General features: G+C 43.5%; 2 protein-coding genes across 3 annotated transcripts in view; both read right to left on the bottom strand.

Moving 5' to 3' along the window:
• Nucleotides 1-1,413: 1,413 nt before the first annotated feature.
• Nucleotides 1,414-7,790, bottom strand: LOC143512621 (cytosolic sulfotransferase 2-like). The gene is made up of 9 exons (XM_077003177.1): nt 7,706-7,790; nt 6,721-6,780; nt 5,892-6,027; nt 5,042-5,173; nt 2,830-2,930; nt 2,411-2,537; nt 2,121-2,218; nt 1,758-1,932; nt 1,414-1,659 (listed from the first exon to the last, which is right to left on the bottom strand). The coding sequence occupies exons 3-9, from the start codon at nt 6,025-6,027 to the stop codon at nt 1,547-1,549; spliced, it is 882 nt and encodes a 293-aa protein (XP_076859292.1). The 5' UTR covers nt 6,721-6,780; nt 7,706-7,790; the 3' UTR covers nt 1,414-1,546.
• Nucleotides 7,791-13,352: 5,562 nt separating this feature from the next.
• The window catches only part of LOC143512618 (cytosolic sulfotransferase 3-like), a 50,622-nt gene continuing 42,822 nt past the window's right edge, over nt 13,353-21,152 (bottom strand). The window contains exons 7-8 of one of the 2 annotated variants that reach the window (XM_077003167.1): nt 15,345-15,519; nt 13,353-15,203 (exon numbers count right to left, since the gene is read on the bottom strand). In XM_077003167.1, the coding sequence (XP_076859282.1) occupies nt 15,091-15,203; nt 15,345-15,519 (288 nt within the window). In that variant the 3' untranslated portion in view covers nt 13,353-15,090. The remainder of the gene's footprint in view (nt 15,204-15,344; nt 15,520-21,152) is intronic. The other variant, XM_077003166.1, reaches the window with a different exon arrangement.

The raw sequence follows: 21,152 nt of genomic DNA, 5'->3' as shown, positions 1-21,152 counted from the left end.
ACACAGTGAACACAACAGACAGAAGATGTGGATAAGGCAGAGACTTTACATGAGAGATACACATAGACCAAACAACAAAACAGACTAGACATACAACCAGACTAAACCTGATACAAGATCCAAACATACACCAGATGAATGGGAACATAACCCATCCAATATTCATACATTGACCCACAAAGAAAGACTCAACACTAGAGGCGTAAATACACCAACTCATACCTCAAACAGGACTAGAATCAGCTGAAACACATCTAGGAAGGCGGGGCTATGAACAAGGGGGTGTGGCAGACAGAACACGGCACATGGAAAGCAAAAAGAAAGACATGACAGACAGACAGGAGTTGCTCAAATGGAGACACATGACTGACAGAGGAGGCGGAGCCAGACGTGACAGGATTCTGCTTCTTCTCCCACCACCATATTTACCACACGAACACATGATCACACCTGTCCACTCAGGACCTTTGCTTTTTGTATAATAATCTTTCAAAACTGAAAAAAATATGGCTCCTAATTCTAAAATGCCTCTTTGAATGAAAATAATTCTGTATGATTATAATAAGAATTATATTAGGATGTTTCTGCAGAAAGGAGAATCCCTTTGGTTATCATTTAATTTCTATCTGTGTCTTTTGAAACATCAGGTTTCCCACCATATTTTAATCAATATTTGCAGTATATTTAGCATACGTAAGGAACAATATTATTTGTGTATAAACAATTTTTTTTACATTAGATTTATTAACGTTAGACTGTTGACATATTAGGTGTCATGCAGCCCAACCGAGGACACAGCAGCTCCCAGAGACCCAACCCACTCATTCATCCCCCCCTCACTATTAACACACACCTGTTGTGCATCACATATCTAGCATATGAACCAGTATTTTCCACCCTGCAAAGTACACACACACACACACACACACACACACACACACACACTAGGGGGCTGTGATGCACACGTGCCCAGAGTGGTGGGCAGCCCTAGCCCAGCACCCGGGGAGCAGTTGGGGTTAGGTGCCTTGCCTTCCTGGGAATCGAACCCACAACCCTCCAGTCACAAGACCGGTTCCCTAAGCACCAGATCATGACTGCCCCATGCCCCATATGGGTTTAATGCCTGCGTTCGTCTGCTTGACATGTACATGCCCTTACATTAGGTCCCTGTCAGATATCCCATATTGTATCACACTATTCCTTTAATACAAAGGGACTTTATCACCTACATTCTAAAAGCTTTTAGACATTGTTTAGTTATGTTTTATTTTTGACAAAGCTTGCCAATATTGCAGAAGTGAAACTGAATGTGGAATTGCACTTAGGCTAAAAGTGTCACAATTGAAAAATCAAAAATATTAGTTATTGGCAGGATACAGGCGTACCCATCCATGACAGGGACGGTAAGTGCTTCATACACTTTTGACATTCTCATGAATACACGTGTGACATATGTACCAGTCCATTGTGGAATACTGTACATAGCAAGCAAATAACACGTCTCAATGAAAAAGTAAATGATTAAACAGGGCAGTTCCATGCTGTTCTAAATCTCCGTCTTGAACTGTAGAGTGGTGTTCTTCATCTTCTGTTTGTAGTGCTCATCAAACTGCTCATTCTGGGCTACCGTGAAGTGATTCTTCCAGTCACCAACTTTCCCTGAGATGTGTCAGCAGAGGTAAAGGAAGAGGAGTTAGAAAGCGTTCACGTGTGACACATACGTTCTTTAGTCAACCTGGCAACCTGTCTTAACACACCTTTACGCATGAACTGAGGGACAGGGGCGTCCAGTGTTACATCGTCTGCGAAGTTGGTCAGCGGGTTGTCCTTCATGACGTCGAAATGAACGGCTTCTCTGATCTTTGCCTTCTCGTCTTCCGACGTGGACAAACCGAGGAAGGAGGAAAGGCGCTTTATCTCACGCCCAGTGTTCTGAAGCACAGAATTTACTTGTTGATTCCTTGTGAACACCTCAAAAACTAAGACAACAATGTTATTTGTTTGGCGCATTTGTTTTTCTTACTTAACCTATTCGATTGACTGGGTCCCCCATTTTGCGCTTACATCTGCCACCCAGCCACATGTAATGTGAAACCTCACAACAGTACGGGGGACCTCACCTCCACCAAATCCTCATAGAACATGTAGTGTATTCTGGAGTGTGTCTGCTTCTTCTCCCACCACCCACGCACATGGTCGTACCAGGATCCATACACCACTGATGGAATTTTAAAAGGCGAAGAGGAGACTTATAGCCAGAGAAAGTTTACTTATTATGTAGTACACCCACCAAATACGGGAAAAAGTGGCCCATTCACATGAAGCTCTAGAAATGTCTGGATTGTGCATATGGATGGAAATGTAGCAGATTCACTTGTTGGTTGATTGGGTTGCTGATTCGGTGACTCACTCTTTCCGTCCTTGAATCTTTGTAGGTAACTGCTCCAGTCTCCTGGTTCTGGCTGCATTTTTTCAATGCCTTCGAAGTGGAAGTAGGAAACAACGTTGTCTTTGGCATTGCGAGCAACATACACGATCTGGAGACAGAAACGAGCACACACGGACTCAGGAACGCTGTACATACAAAGAGATGATCATGAATCACATGAACATGTTTATAAGCACAATGTCAGATTTACTTAATCTGAAAAGGCGAAGATTCTGTTGCTATGACGCAGTATGTTTGAATAGCGTCCAGAGAACATGTTACATAAACTGATGATTCTATTAAAATTACTAAGTTCAAAAGGAGATTTTCTCCTCATGTCTAGGACATCTGTTTAGCGTTCCAGTGGGTGGCCACCTCAGGAAGGCCCCCACTCACAGTACCCTGCAGTTCTGCTCCCAGAAGGTCTTGGGTATGAACTGAACGGGAAGATGAGTTTTGATGATGCGAGGAGTGGTGGGCAATGCATCCGCCATCTCTGCACCTGTGTGATTAAAATATATTATTACCCTTTATTACACTATTACAAAGTCCACTTGTATGTTTATGAACATGTATATATACACAAATTCTATAGTTTGACTTTTTGCTTCCATCAAACTGTTTTTTGCTTTTGAGCTGATGATTGTGTTTAAAGAAAAATGTCCCAGATACCACTCAACATCATCATGCAACATCACTCAACACCACTCAACATCATCACTCATCACCACGCAACATCATCACTCATCACGCAACATCACTCAACACCACTCAACATCATTACTCATCACCACGCAACATCATCACTCATCACTCAACATCACTCAACACCACTCAACATCATCATGCAACATCACTCAACACCACTCAACATCATCACTGATCACCACGCAACATCATCACTCATCACGCAACATCACTCAACACCACTCAACATCATTACTCATCACCACGCAACATCATCACTTATCACTCAACATCACTCAACACCACTCAACATCATCATGCAACATCACTCAACACCACTCAACATCATCACTCATCGCCACGCAACATCATCACTCATCACGCAACATCACTCAAGACCACTCAACATCATTACTCATCACCACGCAACATCATCACTCATCACTCAACATCACTCAACATCACTCAACACCACTCAACATCATCACTCATCACTCAACATCACTCATCATCACTCAACACCACTCAACATCATCACTCATCATCACTCAACATCACTCAACACCATCACTCATCATCACTCAACATCACTCAACACCACTCAGCATCATCACTCATCATTCAACATCATCACTCAACACCATTCATCACTCATCATCACTCATCATCACTCAATACCACTCAACATCATCACTCATCATCACTCAACACCACTCAACATCATCACTCATCATTCAACATCATCACTCAACACCATTCATCACTCATTATTACTCATCATCACTCAACACCATTCATCACTCATCATCACTCAACATCACTCAACACCACTCAACATCATCACTCATCATCACTCAACATCACTCAACACCACTCAACATCATCACTCATCATTCAGTATCATCACTCAACACCATTCATCACTCATCATTATTCATCATCACTCATCATTACTCATCATCACTCATCATCACTCAACATCACTCAACATCATTCATCACTCATCATTACTCATCATCACTCAACACCATTCATCACTCATCATCACTCAAGACCACTCAACACCACTCAACATCATCACTCATCATCACTCATCATCACTCAACATCACTCAACATCATTCATCACTCATCATTACTCATCATCACTCAACACCATTCATCGCTCATCATCACTCATCATCACTCAACACCACTCAACATCATCACTCATCATCACTCAACACCATTCAACATCATCACTCATCATTCAACATCACTCAACACCATTCATCACTCATTATTACTCATCATCACTCAACACCATTCATCACTCATCATCACTCAACACCACTCAACATCATCACTCATCATCACTCATCATCACTCAACACCACTCAGCATCATCACTCATCATTCAACATCATCACTCAACACCATTCATCACTCATCATTACTCATCATCACTCAACACCATTCATCACTCATCATTACTCATCATCACTCAACACCATTCATCACTCATCATCACTCATCATCACTCAACACCACTCAACATCATCACTCATCATCACTCATCATCACTCATCATCACTCAACACCACTCAACATCATCACTCGTCATCACTCAACATCATCACTCAACACCACTCAACATCATCACCCATCATCACTCAACATCACTCAACCCCACTCAACATCATCACTCATCATCACTCAACATCATCACTCAACACCACTCAACATCATCACTCATCATCACTCATCATCACTCAACATCACTCAACATCATTCATCACTCAACATCACTCAACATCACTCAACATCACTCATCATCACTCAACACCACTCAACATCATCACTCATCATCACTCAACATCACTCAACACCACTCAACATCACTCAACACCACTCAACATCATCACTCATTACTCAACATATACACAACCTGGAGTGTATAAGGATGGTAAGAATAACTCCAGAAATGGCACTCTGTCTGCAATAGGAACAGTGGCCTCACGCTCAGGATCTGTCTGGCGAAAGTGCAGCAGGTCTAGAATGTATGAGACCCAGGTGGTACCTGAGAAAGAAGGAGGGTGCCATTTCAAATCAGACTTAGCTAAATTCAAACATCACACATGATTCAGAGTTCTGGCTTAGGAATCTAACCTAAGAGTCTTCAGAGTGAAGTTCTTTATACAGTGTCACCAATGATTGAGGAGAGAAAATAACCCTGCTTTACAGATTGCGAGAAACACTTTGGCAGAATTGACTTGTCGGAACAATAAAATACAGTAGAGCATTTTTTCTAACCCTGCTACATATAATCTAATAAGAGCAGCAATGCCATCCTCTCGTCCAGACCCCCTCCTCCCTGACCGATACAACTTGGGCAGGGACCCAACATGACCAGCCAGGCATAAAAATATAAAAATGCACAGTTTATGGAATCAAACATACTGGTGACTTATGTGAGTGTGCAGAAAAAAAAACGTATTGTCAGCAAACAGGTCTAGAAAGTACATTGTCCTTGGTCAGCCTCACTTATATTCTCATCCCAAGATGCTGAACAACTTCAGCTGGCTATATCGATTATGGAGGGATGTCAGATTTGCCTGTGTAGTGATAAAACTCGAGCCTCATAGATTACTTGACAGGCCAATCAATTAGCTGTCAGCATCAAGGTCATTCTTAGGATTTAAAATTTTCCATCCTCTTTTTCATATCTCTGACCATTTTTATTCTTTCTGGTTGTCTTTTTTAGCTTGTACAATACAGAGACTGATATTTGAAAGTACCTGCTTTGGGATAAGTGGCAATCACAATGTCATCGGGTCTGGCTCTGAAATTCTGCACCTTTTCCCAGTTGTCTGTGAAATAATGTGTCATCTGGACACCATGAAAGTCAAACATCTCTGGTCGACGGAAATCCATCTGTAACATTATTGAAAATTATTGTTTCTTTATATCTACATATATCAAGAAGTGGCTATAAACTGCCTTTTCTTTACACATACACTCTTTCTATTTTATTCCTTTTTGAAAGGTTTTTAAAGTAGTTAAAATATTGATATTCCAGAGGAATGTTGAATCAGAATTCGGCACCATGCTCATATAAGGTAATATTCTGGTAGTGTTAGTTAAACTCTAGTCTCATTTTAAGGAACACTCATTCTGACCTAAATCCCACAAGTCAAAATGTATGCATATCTCTACACCAAACGCTGTACTATATCACGTATAAATGGTCTGGCTCGCGCCATTAAAGTGTTACACAGAAGCTTCTTCTGTTGCTGATCCTTCTTGCTCCTGACCTTTCGAGAGTTTCACTATGTGTTTGTCTTCTTTTCTCCAAAGCCTCCCACCCTATTATATTTCTCTGTCAGTGCTGAGTGAAAGAATGATAGAAGACGTGCACATTTCCACAGTATCTCACCATTTCCTTTCAAACTCCCCCTCTCCCGTTGTCCCCATAGTCTCCCAGATTTGTTAGAAAAATGAAGAGTAATAAGAACATGTCAGCTTAAAAAAACCTCACTTCCTGGTCACACCAGTGGTCACTCCCCACTAACACAAAATGAAGGACCACAGTGTACATTTAACCACTAAGCTTAGCATGGCACTTACTTTCACGCTCAGGTGCTCTTTAGTGTGACGATGGCCTCTCCTTCTTTTCTTGGTATGGTCCTGTTATGTAAATTACACCATTCTTCACTTTCTGACTTAACATAAAATGACAGATTGGAGGAATGCCACACGGTACCTCTCTTTTTATCTCTTTATCTCTCTTTATTTCCACTTGAAAAACTATTCTATTCACATTCTTGTCAAAAATAAAGGATACCACAGTAAAAATTCTGTGAATTACAGAAGGAAGTGCCAAACATGAACATAATGATTTCAAACCCTTTTTATTGAGGTCAAAGATCCAGAGTGTAAACAATCTTAGACTTAGTCAAGTGTTATGAAATAATATGACAGTGACATGATATGACAGTCATGACAGTGGGTGACCAAATACATTAACTCCTGCTTTTAAGCAACTGATAAAACAATAAATAAAACTGTACATCTAAATTAGAACTACTTGCCATCACTTGTTAGGACATCAAATGGTAATATAAAATATGGTAGTATGGAATCATATGGCCTTGTAAGTACAGTGCACTGTTCCATGGAAACATATTTTAGATGTCTTTATCTAATCTTACAAAACAATTCATGAAATTAAATTAAATTCCTGTGAGGATGCTGGATTTCTGTTGGATTTCTTTGGTAAGAAATTATTTGAGGAATATTGCTTTGCTTGACTGAATTTGATGTCAAATATGACATAAGCCTTTATTCCATTTAATTTATATCCAGTATTTTGTGTTACATAAAATGTTTGTCTGCTTCTTAAATTTTGTATACGTATTTATTTAATCTATTTACTTGTTTGCGTCATATCTCTAGAAGTAGTTACTTTTACCTACTTATGGTTAAAATCTGATGGACATTAAAGTACATAGTGATTCGATTGGCAAAAGGACACAATCTCAAAAGCTACTAGTACAGCTTACGTTTGATGCTTGTAATGAATAGTCCTATTAAGTGAAATAACTACACTTACCTATTGAAAATGTGGGACGAGCGAAATAATCTGGCGAAAAATGGGCAATAGGAGGGAGCTTAATGTGTTTGTCGATTATAAACAGATTCTACTAAGGAATTTTATATATGTTTTCACCGTCCTCTCGCGCGCTTAGGAAGGATCAAATTCCCTTATTACTTCACGCGGTTTGGTACAAACCAAAGCTGTAGCCAATCGAGAGCTGGCTAACACAGGAACAATCAAAACCGCAGTGTTCATTGAGTTTTTTTCTGGGTCAGAGTGGATCACGTCGGCGGCGGAGGGCGGCCCCTAACGACCGCCGAAAGGCCACTCTTCCCCGCGAGCCTGCATGGCCACCTTCGGCACCTGGTCTCGTGCGCCACTATGTCTAAGCAAAACCCCAGGAGGGAGTGTGTTTGATGGGGGGGACCAGCATGGCTAACAGAACATCATGAACATTCTTCACTTGAAAAATGTTCGGCATGCGAGAAACAGCAAATGAATCACAGCATGACACATACGACACAGGACACACAGCTGGTAATTCCTAGATTTCTGCAGCATCCAGCATTTGCTCTTCATGAACAGCTTAATGCAGCACCTTGCCCGCTCTTCATGAACAGCTTAATGCAGCACCTCGCCCGCTCTTAACGAACAGCTTGATGCAGCACCTCGCCCGCTCTTCATGAACAGCTTGATGCAGCACCTCGCCCGCTCTTCATGAACAACTTGATGCAGCAACTTTCTTATAGTGAAGCTGGAGAACTACTCTTGGTTTTAAGGATTTACAAGTCCTGAATGCACTGGTATGCAGAGCAAATAGTTACAACATTTTTTATAAAGGTCTAAAGGTCAAAGAGTTTGAGTGGTAAAAGCTTCACAGCAGAGATATATTTCACGCAGTTCCACAGTCTTGAACTCCCAGGGCAGTTGCAGAGCCATTAATGAGCTGATCTGAATTGAAAGCTGATTTAAAATACAGTTGCCCTTTAAGTCCTCATTGGGACCCTCCTGTTTACCAGGCACGTTTCCTGTGTGCTTGAGCAAGATGAAACAAGTTGCAATCTATTCCTGTTTTAGAAGGAAATAGTAACAATATGTGAACACTATGTGAACAGGTGTTTCTAGTCTCACTCGATCAAATGCTCCTGCTGATAATGTGAAGCCAAGAAACAAACGGTATGCTCATATTTGTTTTTTGAATGATGTTTAACACTGAGCGGTTCTTGGGATTTCAATTTCTCATTAAGGTCTCCTTTATTTTTGTGGTGTGTGCTGATGAGCAAAGCACATGTCTCTATGTTCCGGAAGTTTCCATGAGTCTTATTTAACTCAGTGTTGCCCTCAGTGTTGCCTGCGTCTTCCTGCTGAAGACAGAGGTCCCCCCCTTATGCTCGGTGTGACCAGGAGGTCTTGGGGAGTAGCCGGCCCGCATAGGGAAGGAGTGTTTCCCCCCTGGAACCTCCGGTGGGGTGGAGGAGTCCACCTTGCTACGTACTTCCCCGTGAGGGGCGGTCTCCCTGGCTAGTTAGGGTTGCCCAGGGTCATCCGAGATGAGAGGTAGGTTTGGGAGGCGTATAGCTGCTCCCCAGCGAGGTAGCCCGCACACATGCATACTTTTGTGTTATTGCGTGTAGATCTGTTGTGTACAGGCCCCTGGAGGCGAGAGGTGGCTCTCCCGGACTGTGTGGGATAGATATTCCCCTCGGGCTCGGTTGACCAGGAGGAAGGCCTTGGAGTGTGACCGGCCATGGTAGGGAAGGAGTGTCCCCCCTGGAACCTCCGGTGGGGTGGAGGAGTCCACACTGCTATGTACTTCCCCGTGAGGGGCGTTCTCCCTGGCCGGTTAGGGTTGCCCAGGGTATTTGGCACCCCGAGTCAAGAGGTAGGTCCGGGAGCGGTTGGTGGGTGGTGTAGCCGCGCCCCAGAGAGGTAACCTGTACACACAGACACCACGGACGAGTAGGGTGCCATAGCTTCTCGTCCACACACGTGTGGGGCTAAGAGGCCAAATGTCGGTTAGGGCAGGAGGGCCCTGTGACCGACCGGGGTGTGGTTTTGTCTTGTTGACGGCCCTGTCAGGGTCCCGCCCAGGGAAGTGAGCTAATCTGTGTTTTATGTTTTGTGTTTCAGCTCCCGGACTGCAGGGGGTGTGTCCCTGCCTTCCTGCCCCTTCATGTTTTGTGTGCTGCTGCTGTGTGCCACACACCCAGTGGAGGGGAGTGTGGCTTGGTGGTACGACGGGCCCCCTACCAGTCGCCTCTGTCTACAGAGAGTGAGTGTGTTTGTTGTATGTGCGCTATCTGTGCCATTTGTCTAAATAAAAAGTGACGATTGTGATTGCGTCTGACTTCGTGCCTCGTCATTCTCCACGCACCCAACATTACACCTTGTATGTCACAGCATGCTAAACATAAACATTCTGTATGGTGAAAATAGACAGGAAAATAGATCAGGCAAAATGGTGGTAAATTACTTCTTCCTCTTCTTCTTTTGGCAATTCCCGTTTAGGGGTTGCCACAGTGGATCAAACTCCTCCATCTGGCCCTGTCCTGAGTGTCCTCCACTGACACACTAGCCACCCTCATATCCTCTACCACTGCATCCATAAACCTCCTCTTAGGTCTACCTCTCCTCCTCTTGCCTGGAAGTTCCATCCTCAAAACTCTCCTACCAGTATACCTCTCCTCCCTCCTCTGTACATGTCCAAACCATCTCAATCTCACCTCTCTAACTTTATCTCCAAAACATGCTACATGTGCTGATCCTCTAATAAACTCATTTCTGATCCTATCCTTCCTCGTCACTCCAAATGAGATTCTCAACATCTTCATCTCAGACACCTCCATCTCCCTCACCTGTCTCTTTGTCAGTGCCACTGTCTCCAGTCCATACAACATAGCAGGTCTCACTACTGTCCTATAGATCTTTCCTTTCATTCTAGCCAACACCCTTCTATCACAGATCACCCCAGACACTTTATGCCATCCACACCACCCTGCCTGCACTCTCTTCTTTACCTCTCTTTCACTTCCTCCATTACTCTGTACCCTCAACCCTAAGTAGGTAAACTCGTCAACCTTCACCAAATCAACTCCTTGTAACTGGACCTGTCCACCGCCTGCCCTCTCATTCACACACATGTACTCTGTTTTACTCCTGCTCACCTTCATTCCCCTGCTCTCCAAAGCATATCTCCATCTTTCCAAGCTCACCTCCACCTGCTCCCTACTCTCACTACAGATCACAATGTCATCAGCAAACATCATAGTGCAAGGGGACTCCTGCCTAACCTCGTCCGTCAGTCTGTCCATGACAATTGTGAACAGGAAGGGACTCAGGGCTGATCCCTGATGTAGTCTTACCCCCACTTTAAACCCATCTGTCATTCCTACCGCACATCTCACTGCTGTCACACTGTTCTCATACATATCCTGCACCACCCTCACATACTTTTCTGCTACTCCTGACTTCCTCATACAATACCACAGCTCCTGTCTCGGTTCTCTATCATAGGCTTTCTCTATGTAAACAAACATGATGATGGTAAATGGTGGTAAATTACATTAAATATTATTTGTCAAAAGACTTGGCAATGGAATAATTGACAATGACACAGACTCACACATGACAGTTTGGTTTACTCACTCCAAGTTGACTTCAAGTCAGGGCTTTATACATTAACCATATCTAGAGCCTTTGAGTTCACTGGGTTCCTTTTTAAAAATTATGCCACAGGACATATGAACCTCCCCAGACATTTTTTTTGATAACAAAGATTTTTTGTTTATAGAATTTGTTCATAATTTTGTTCATTATCATAACCATCACAGATTGTGGACCCTGTCTCAACCAGTCCTGAAAAAAGATACACATTTAGAAACACTGTACCAACATTCTTATCATGATCCTGTTCTTGATTTCCTGCCTAAACTTTCATCCTCATAAAGGATGACTGCATCACTTCCAAATGCTGCAACTTCTATGCAACAACACAAAGATTCAATAACTATTTTACAATTTATCAGTTCCTTACTGGGAATCATTAAAGGATACTGTGATGGGTGAGAGAGTGCAAACAAAAAGGAAGCAATCACTCCAGTCTCAGGGAGGATGTAATAAATAACGTGCACCAACGTAAACGTAACGCACCAACGTAAAGCCCGTAACAAATCCAAATGAAGGATACAATAACCAGCTGTCAACTGGTACAAAGACGAGACATATATAGTCAAACGACCCTCAGGTGTTGGGTTTCCTAATGGGCAGTGGTGTAGTCCTAAAAAAATAAGTGGGGGGTCGTTTTTGGTGTGGCGGTGTAGCGATTCTAAATTGATAAGCGGGGGGGGGGGGGGGGGGGGGATCGATCGCCAGGACTTGGCGAACTACTAACACATCATGTATTACCCTAGCGTTTGACGTAACAGTCTCTGCAAGAGGAACATCCAGTTAAAATAAGTGGGGGGTCGCTGTTCCCCCGCTACACACTCCCACTACACCACTGGGGGGGATGCATCCCCCCCCACTACACCCCTGCTAATGGGCCCCTCCCACCTGAGGGACGAACACATCACAACAATAGGATAACATGAAATACTGCTGCTGCTGAAGGAGGCGGCCGGCAGGGGGCCTCCGTACCGTTACAGGTACATTACAAAAAAAATGGTTTGGTAGTTTGATAAGAATCTTTAGTAGGGCTGGAAGTGCTTGCAATGTATTCCATTACAGATTACTGATAATATTATTAATATTTATTAGATTACTATTTACATATTGATTGCTCTCACAATATTTTTTGTTTGTGTCATTTCTACAGGTTGCTTTACTTTGCTTGCCCCACCTTCTATCCTACTTCTTAATACACTCACCAGTCACTTCATTAGGTACACCTTGGTAGTACCGTGTTGGACCCACTTTTGCCATCAGAACTGCCTTAATCCTGGCATAGGATAGATTCAACAAGGTACTGGAAACATTCCTCAGAGAGTCTGGTCCATATTGACATGATAGCATCATGCAGTTGCTGCAGATTTGTCGGCTGCTGTAAGGCAATGCCACCTGATCTCCCCTTGAACTGCCTCACCTGTCACTCATTACCACGCCCCCTTTTCAACCATACTTATACGCCCTCATTCCACTTCCTAGTCGCGAAGTATTGCCGACACATGCCGCATACCGAGCGTTTCTATTACCTGTCTGATCTTCTGTGTTCTGACCCTTGCTTACGACCCGACCTCGTCTCATGCCTAGTCTCTCTGTATATCCTGTCTTCTGCTCTCGCGTTATGACCCTGGACCGTCCCAACCACCCCAAGAAAACGCTATCACTACTGATCCTAGTGCTAGTAATTCACATGCCGTTTTCTGTACAAGTGTTTCATTTAAATAAAAGCGGTATTCTTCCGCATTTGAATCCCTCTCCGCCTGGTCAATACGTTACAGCTGCACATCCATGATGCGAATTTCCAATTCCACCACATCTCAATCATCTATTGTCCAATTTTGGTTAGCCTGTGCGAATTGTAGCCTCAGTGTCCTCTTTTTTGCACCATTCCCTGTAAACCCTATAGATGGTTGTGTGTGAAAATCCCATTGACTTGGCCATGTCTACATGCCTAAATGCATTGAGTTGTTGCCATGTGATTGATTTGACATTTCCGTTAATGTGCAGTTGGACAGGTGAACCTAATAAAGTGGCCGGTGAGTGTATGTACAGATAATATAAGCTGGTATTTAGGGTGCCATCTACTGGGTGGCACCATTTTGACACCCATGTGGGTTCTGATGCTCTAAGGCTCCACAAACAGCTGGTTGTTGATTGCACTCATCCTTTGAATCACCTTCCATTCTTTCTGTTTTTTGTGGTTCGGTCTGTACAGGGTTATAGTGTGTCAGAATATAGCATAGTCTATACTGTGCACATATGCAAAGTTCCAGGATGTTCACATTACAAACATATAGTGACTCAAATCCACTTTTTGTTACATAAATCAAATCCCATCTTTTAATAATTTTTTGATTCACAGTCATGTAACTCACATGAGAATAGTCAGATTAGATTTTATTATTATTTTTGCCAGATACACATGCTATCTTAAAACAGTGGAGGAGAACAACATACATGAGGTAATTGTGTGTCTGTTTTGCTGGTTTTGATACCATGAATTATGTCATATGACTTTTGTTGGTTGTGACAGGTGATTTGTGCGAAAACGTATCAATGTGTGCATATGTGCTGTTTGAGAGCACAGATGCATTCACATTACAGACAGATACAGTTCACTTGCAGCTGTTAACGTCAACCATCAACGGCGGTGATTGCAGACTCTGTTGGGCATCCAGACAAAAATTCATGAGGCCCCCTTAAGGAATTCAGGTCTCACTGCAAGCTTTGTATACTGCCACTGCTGTAGTTTAAAGTTTGTTGGTCCTCAGGGGTCTTCCACTGACCTGGGGACCCAAGCAGTTGCCTCATGGCAACACCCGTGACGTCAAGACAGGCAAATGCAATCTGAGTGGATTTTATGAATCTATGCCATGTCATATTAATACGCCTGTGGGATAGAACAGCAACATTTGCAGTGTTCACATTACAAATCTCATGTTTATATTACATATTATATTACAAGGCTGAAGTAACTCAGACCAGATCTTTATGCCTTGCGATTCCTCATCATGTGACATGAATGAGAACAGTCAGATGCTAATTCATGTGGTTGTTTGCCTTTAGCCATGTACGCATCGTCCAGCACTGCTGTCGTGAACCCACACTGACAGCAACAGTGGAAGAGCAACTCCCTTCTCGACCTGTTCATGCACAGACGTCTGTTTTCATCTATGCAACAATTCCAGATGTAAACAGATGTACTGAACAGTTAAAAATGATTTAAATACACATGAAAAATAATTTACTTACATTTTATAATGTGTGGTCAATAAAACAATATATGTAGACCAAAATACATCCTAGAATAAACTGGATTAACATGTATATAAAATACTGTAGCATCGGTCCAATAGGGGTAGTGTAGGACAACATCACTACCCATAAGCACCCATGACCACCCGGCAATGTTCTAGTATGTTTAATGTTTATGTCTCTAATATTGGTGTTTATGTTACTTTTAGTCAAGCATGTTGTTAGGTTAAGTCGCCCCCGTATTAATTCATGTATGTGTACAATTATGAGTTCTCCCACCATGTCTGTGTAATGTTGTTATATTGATGCTATGCTCTCGTGTTTCATGTGTAAGTCAAGTCTAGTTCTGTGTGGTTGCTCCTTCCTGATGCAATTGCACTATTGAGGTGAGAATAAAGCTTGTGTTCAAGTTGACATGGACCTGTCTGCTGCCTCTCCCTTCCACACCACACCACAATACATTATAAACTATAAAATAGGGCGCTCTAAACTTCTGTCCTGAACTGTAGAGTGGTGTTCTTCATCTTCTCTTTGTAGTGTTCATCAAACTGCTCATTCTGGGCTACTGTGAAGTGATTCTTCCAGTCACCAACCTTTCCTGAACAAGCAAACAAAAAAGGAGAATAGAAGTCCAGCCCCCAGAAGACATGCAGTACTAATGCTCAACGTACTCCTCTGGTTTGTGTATTTAGGCAAAGTAACCGACAGGAAGGGAAGGACCTTTCCTGGGAATATTTACCTTTCCGCATGAATTGTGAGATCTTGAAGTCCATGACTGGGAGGCTGGAGTAGTTGGTCATATTGTTCTGCTTCATGGAGTCAAAGTGAACGGATTTGGTGATTCTCTCCTTCTCCTCTGATGGAGGAGATAAACCGAGGAAAGAACATAAGTGCTCCACCTCACGTCCGGTGTCCTAGACAAACAGGGACCAGACTGTCAGATTAGAACCACACTAATGAACACCAAACTCAAATGGTGCAGCTGATGTAAAGATCAGCTTATCTTCATCCCAGCAGTAACCATTGTGAAGGAAATATTGATTATATTCATGTGTGATTCATGTTAATCATGTCCATGCAGACACTATAGCACGGTCTGTGTGAAAAGTACTGCTTAGTAGTTAACTGTAACCATATTGAAGATGTTTTTCTGTAAGACTGAAGTTTTCTGTGCAGCAGCAGAGTTAGTGATAATATTGCTTATCTGTTTCTAAGCACCCAAGGTTGAATCCTAGGGAAACTGATAACTGCTCCTGGGAAGCAGGCATCCTTAGTTTTTTCTACACACACACTTTGACTATAAGAATCTGGACTGAGAGAGACAGTTCAGAGTTACTGCATGAAGCGTACGCTTCACATCATACTTTTATACTTTTATATTTTGTAACTCTCTTGCTATCAAATAAATACTGCTTAATATATTATAAGATCTTGAATTCTGTGCCATCAATTCCACCACAGAATTTGGCGTTGTCGGCAGGATGAGCGAGGATCGTAGCGGAGGAATGAACTGAAGCTCACCGAGGACGCTCCTCAGTCTGGGACTGAGCTGGATGACGGGAACCCCACAAGCTAAAGGGAAAGTACCGCCAGGGTGTAGCTGAAAGTTCTGACCTCGTTGACGACTCCCGCCTCATCCAACGAACAAAAAGAACGTGGTGGTGGCACACAATCGTAAGTGAATAAAAACTTGTTTGTAGTTTTCCACGGAATAGGCGTCCCTGCCTGCATTGAAATAGGAAAGGAATATTACTCTGGGAGTAATAAAGAGCCTATTAAGAGAATAGGCCTATTTAGACGCCTAACTAGAGAAAAGGCCGTTATTGTAGACGTACATTAACGTATAAGGACCCGGGTCGATTCAGTGCAAGGCTATAGGAGGGACCTATTCACGGCCATTGTTGGAACTAAATTGAGATCCAATATATGTTAAGCAGTAAATAAGTGTTTTTGATAGCAATTTGTATTTTTAATAGCAATTTGTATTTTGAACATTTAAAGGATGGGTTTAAGTAACAGTAAAAAATATGCCTTTGATGTCAGCCAACATCCCAATAGCATTTTTGAACAGATGAATAGACTTTATGGTACTGACTGCTGCAAACATGTTCCATACTGGATAGAAAATTGTGGGTTTGCGCCAAGTGGTTCACTAAGTGTGGTGTATTTGGGAAAGTTGATACAGAGGGTTCAAGAGAGACCTAAAAAGGATAATAAGAAAGCATGCTGTCATGCGTATTTTGATGACAATAAGGAAGATATGTTGCAAGTGTTGGTTAGAGGAGGCTCAAAAGAGAGCTAATATGCAAAAGAAGGTTAGGCAGGTAGGGCTTGGAGAAAATACTAATAAGGTGTCCCAGTGTGTCTCCTTAGCTGATCCTGACCTCGATGCCGCCCCAACGAGACTTCGCCCACCACCCGGAGTACCTGGGGGAGAGGGAGCCGCTGCAGCTGCACCACTCCCACACCCGCCTCACAACACACACCCACCCCCATATGCTGACGCCAGAGCTGCCTTAGAAAATGCACAACAACGTGAACTGTCAGAAGACTCGGCCCCCGTACTCTCCCCTGTCAGTAAGCACACCAGGCTTCAAACCGCGGTGAAGGGAGGAGGCCTTATGACAGCACCAGGCCCTCACACTGGATCATGGTATGAGATGGTGCCCGTTGCCAATCAGGCAGCCCACCAGATGATGATAACCACGCCCGAACCAGTGATCACACAGTTCCCGATGGTAGAAGTCTCCGGCCTGGACAGAGTTATCATGGTGCACAGACACTGGACTTCTGATGACATCATGAAAGCAGGCGAGGGTATGGACAAACCATCTGACATAGGAGGACGGTGCTTTGGAGAATAACTTGTGGCTTTTGCTCGGTCCTGTAGACCGACCCAATCAGAACTGAAACGTTTACTGGTGGTCAAACTCGGACCTCAGTTCAACAAGATCGAACGTGACTGGAATCCAGGTGATGTCTGTCTCCACCTACCTGAGTGGGATGCCCCTGATGGAGAGGGAGCTGATCTGAACGGACCGTACAGAGACATGATAAGACGTTTGGTGGAAAGAGTGGAAGCTGCCTATCCAGTCTCCGTCAACACAGACAAGATAGCAGTTTGCAAACAAGAAGATGGAGAGTCTATCAGTGACTTCCTCGTTCGACTAACCAGAGTCCATACAGACCACTGCGGAATCGAAGCACCAGCACAACATGCCAACGGCCCGGCAGACATCGGCTCGTGGGAAGGCCATCTGAGAAACACTTTACTGGTGAACATGAGAAACAGACATCAGCGACCTCATCAGAGCCAACTGCATTGGATACAACAGAGCTCCTCTGTTGGTGATAGAAGATCACTCTAAACACCACGAGGCACAGCTCATAAATAAGGAGAAGAAGAAAACTCAGAAACAGAGCGACATACAGCAGCAAGCTATGCTGACTATGGTCCAGACCAGCCAAAATCAGTAGCAGAGGAAGAGGCCGAGGCAGAGGCGGAGAAGATGGAGGACGTGGTGGACAGAGAAACAAAGACAAAGACACATGCTACAATTGCGGCAAACAAGGACATTTTGCTAGAGACTGTCCAGAGTCCAAAGATGGCCATCTGACCACTGAGGAAAGAGGCCAGGACTGACGGGCGGCAGGGAGGCAGGACAGCGACGGGCCACTGAGGGAAGAAGACAGCAAAAGGAAGGTACCAAATTTAGATTACTCTTTTGTCCAGCTAATTAGTAAAAACCCAGCAGCACTCCCACAGGTAGAAATAATGGTTGAAAAACGAAAACTAAAATTTTTGGTAGACAGTGGAGCAACACACACCGTTATAATGGCTGACCAGATAAATTGTGAAATGAAGCATGATAAAACTGTCAGAGTAATGGGTGTGGGAGGGCTAACTATCTTAGAGAGAGTGTCTGTGTTTATACAGTGTAATGTAGATAATAATGATTTGAACATAGCTTCCTGATCTCCGCTACGTGCCCAGCTAATGTAATGTTTTGAGATTTGATGTGTAAATTGCAATACACACTCCAAAGTGGCCAGAATGGGCTATTTTTGTTTTGGGGAGAGCCCCAATTAATTTAATTGGCATCAGGACAACCAGGTTATGCCTATAAATGGCAGTACAGGGGCACCGAAGGGGGAATCAGAAAGCATTTCATGACAGAGGTGACTTATGTGTTACCAGCAGATTTTTTACATTAAACCAAGTGACACATTTCATTGCACATACATATCTGACGGACCAGATACAGAGTATGAGACCAGGTTCTATGCAGAGCTGCATGACTTAATGACCATGACTGACTTGAACGACACATGGGCAGCAGGCCTAGTGAGACTGAGTGAAGGACAAATGAATCTCTATTGTGTTCCATGGGCCACGCCCCACATATCACTACCCAACACACTGGAATTATTTGACCAAAATGACAACACACAAACAAAGGCCATACCTATGACCCTCCTCCCAGCGGAAGAATTAGAGTTGGCAAAAGTTCCGCAAGCTCTGTTGGTTAAGGGAAAGAACGATGTGGGCCTCATTAAAAGATGTGTGCATCGTTCCCAAATCTGATTACAGACCCAAACAACACCAATACACATTGAAACCTGAAGCCATGAAAGGCATCAGGTCCGTTTTCCAATTACTACGAGAGGCTGGCGTGATAGTGCCATGCAAAACCTCACCAGTAAGAACTCCCAGTTTTCCCAGTTAAGAAGCCAGGGTGAGAGGAATGGAGGTTTGTTCAGGATTTGCAAGCTGTCAAGTGGCAGCACACCCTAGATCCCCAGAAGTCCCAAATCCTTACACCATTCTCTCTCAGGTTCCCCCAGACAGCTAGTGGTTCAGTGTAGTGGATCTGGCCAATGCATTTTTCTTTTTTTTAGCATTCCAGTTCATCCAGATAGCCAATTTGGTTTGCCTTTTCAAAAAAATAATAATAAAAATACACATTCACTAGATTATGTCAAGGTTACTGTGAATCACCCACCATTTACAATGCTGCACTACGTGTGAGATTAGAAACATTTAAACTTCGAGAGGGAACAGCTTTAGTTCAAAATACGAATGATCTCTTAGTTTGTGCTCCAAACAGAGACCTTTGCAGACAGGCCAAAGTGGCACTGCTAAATTATTTAGCAGAGGAAGGCCACAAGGCATCCAAATCAAAGTTGTGATACTGCAGAGAGAAAGTAAACTTCTTAGGACACGTTATCTCACAACAAACCATACTGAAGCTTCCCAAACTGCAAACTAAGAAACAACTGTTATCATTTCTTGGCATGTGTTCATATTGTTGCACCTTTATTCTCTCCTATGCAGAGAACGAGGGGCCCCTCAGATAACTGATTCCCACCAAAGGATCCAGCACTTCAACATTTGAGTTGACTCCCGAGGGGGAGGCAGCTATTCAGCTCAGGCAGCTGAGCTAGTAGCCCTCACCAAGGCCAAATTGGCCAAAGGGAAAACAGTGAATATCTGGACAGACTCCAGATATGATTGGGGAGTAGTGCACGATTTTGGCGCCATATAGAAAGACCGAGATTTCCTAACTAGTTCTGGCAGCAAAATTAAGAACCACAAACTAGTAGCGCAACTACTAGATGCTGTCCAGCTACCAGCGCAAGTAGCAATCATTAAATGCGCAGCGCACACCTCATCCCAAGATGAGGCAGCGAGAGGTGATGCTTTTACAGATGCCACTGCAAAAGCCACAGCGCATGCGACGCCTAACTTACAAGCCACCCAACAAGAACATGCATCCACCCCAATAACTACAATTGATATCCTACAAATGGCCTCCTCAGAGGAGAAGGCCCAGTGGAAACGGGCGGGCTGTGTTAAAACAGAAGGCGTATGGGTACACCCTGATACTACTAGACCTTGCCTACCAAAGGCTTACATGCAAGGCCTAGTTAAGATTGCTCATGGGAGGAGTCACATGAGCAAAGGGGGAATAGACCAGGTATCACTACTTATACTCAAAATTTTTGTTCTAAATATTTGATCTGTACACAGAACTCCACTAGAAGAGACACCAACACAATACCAGCCCCTTCGGGACACCAGACAGAACCGTTTCAAAATTGGCAAATAGACTTTGTGGAACTAACACCAACTGAAGGAAAGAAGTTCCTTCTAGTATGTGTATGCATGTTCAGAAGTGGGTGGAAGCTTTTCCAACAGGGAAACAGGACAGTGATGCGGTTTCTAAGATGTTCCTGAGAGAGATCATTCCCCGGTGGGGTCTGCCACAGAGAATTTCCAGTGATAACGGGGCACCCTTTGTCCACTAAATATGTAGGTATAGACATGTGCAAGCATTACAGCTACCACCCTGCAGGCGCAGTGCAAAGAGCAAACAGCACAATAAAAGCAGGTCTTGTCAAGACCAGCCAGGAAACAGGGATGTCCTGGACAAAATGTTTGCCATTAGTGTTGTGGCAGTGTAGGACCAGACCACAAGCTAAGACAGAGCTGTCAGCATTTGAAATTGTCTTTGGCAGGCCTCCCAACACAGGTCTCGGACCCCCA

The sequence above is a fragment of the Brachyhypopomus gauderio genome, chromosome 4, assembly GCF_052324685.1.
Source record: "Brachyhypopomus gauderio isolate BG-103 chromosome 4, BGAUD_0.2, whole genome shotgun sequence".
Taxonomy (NCBI): domain Eukaryota; kingdom Metazoa; phylum Chordata; class Actinopteri; order Gymnotiformes; family Hypopomidae; genus Brachyhypopomus; species Brachyhypopomus gauderio.
Note: the sequence above shows the minus strand (reverse complement) of the source record. Positions and strands in the feature narration are given on the sequence as shown.

Excerpts from the sequence above, each read along its gene's own strand:
- LOC143512621 (XM_077003177.1), bottom strand. The coding sequence starts at position 6,027 with ATGGATTTCCGTCGACCAGAGATGTTTGACTTTCATGGTGTCCAGATG. Across the intron at positions 5,174-5,891 it reads TGCCACTTATCCCAAAGCAG|GTACCACCTGGGTCTCATAC; the intron begins GTACTTTCAAAT and ends CTTCTTTCTCAG. Across the intron at positions 1,660-1,757 it reads CCCTCAGTTCATGCGTAAAG|GGAAAGTTGGTGACTGGAAG; the intron begins GTGTGTTAAGAC and ends GACACATCTCAG.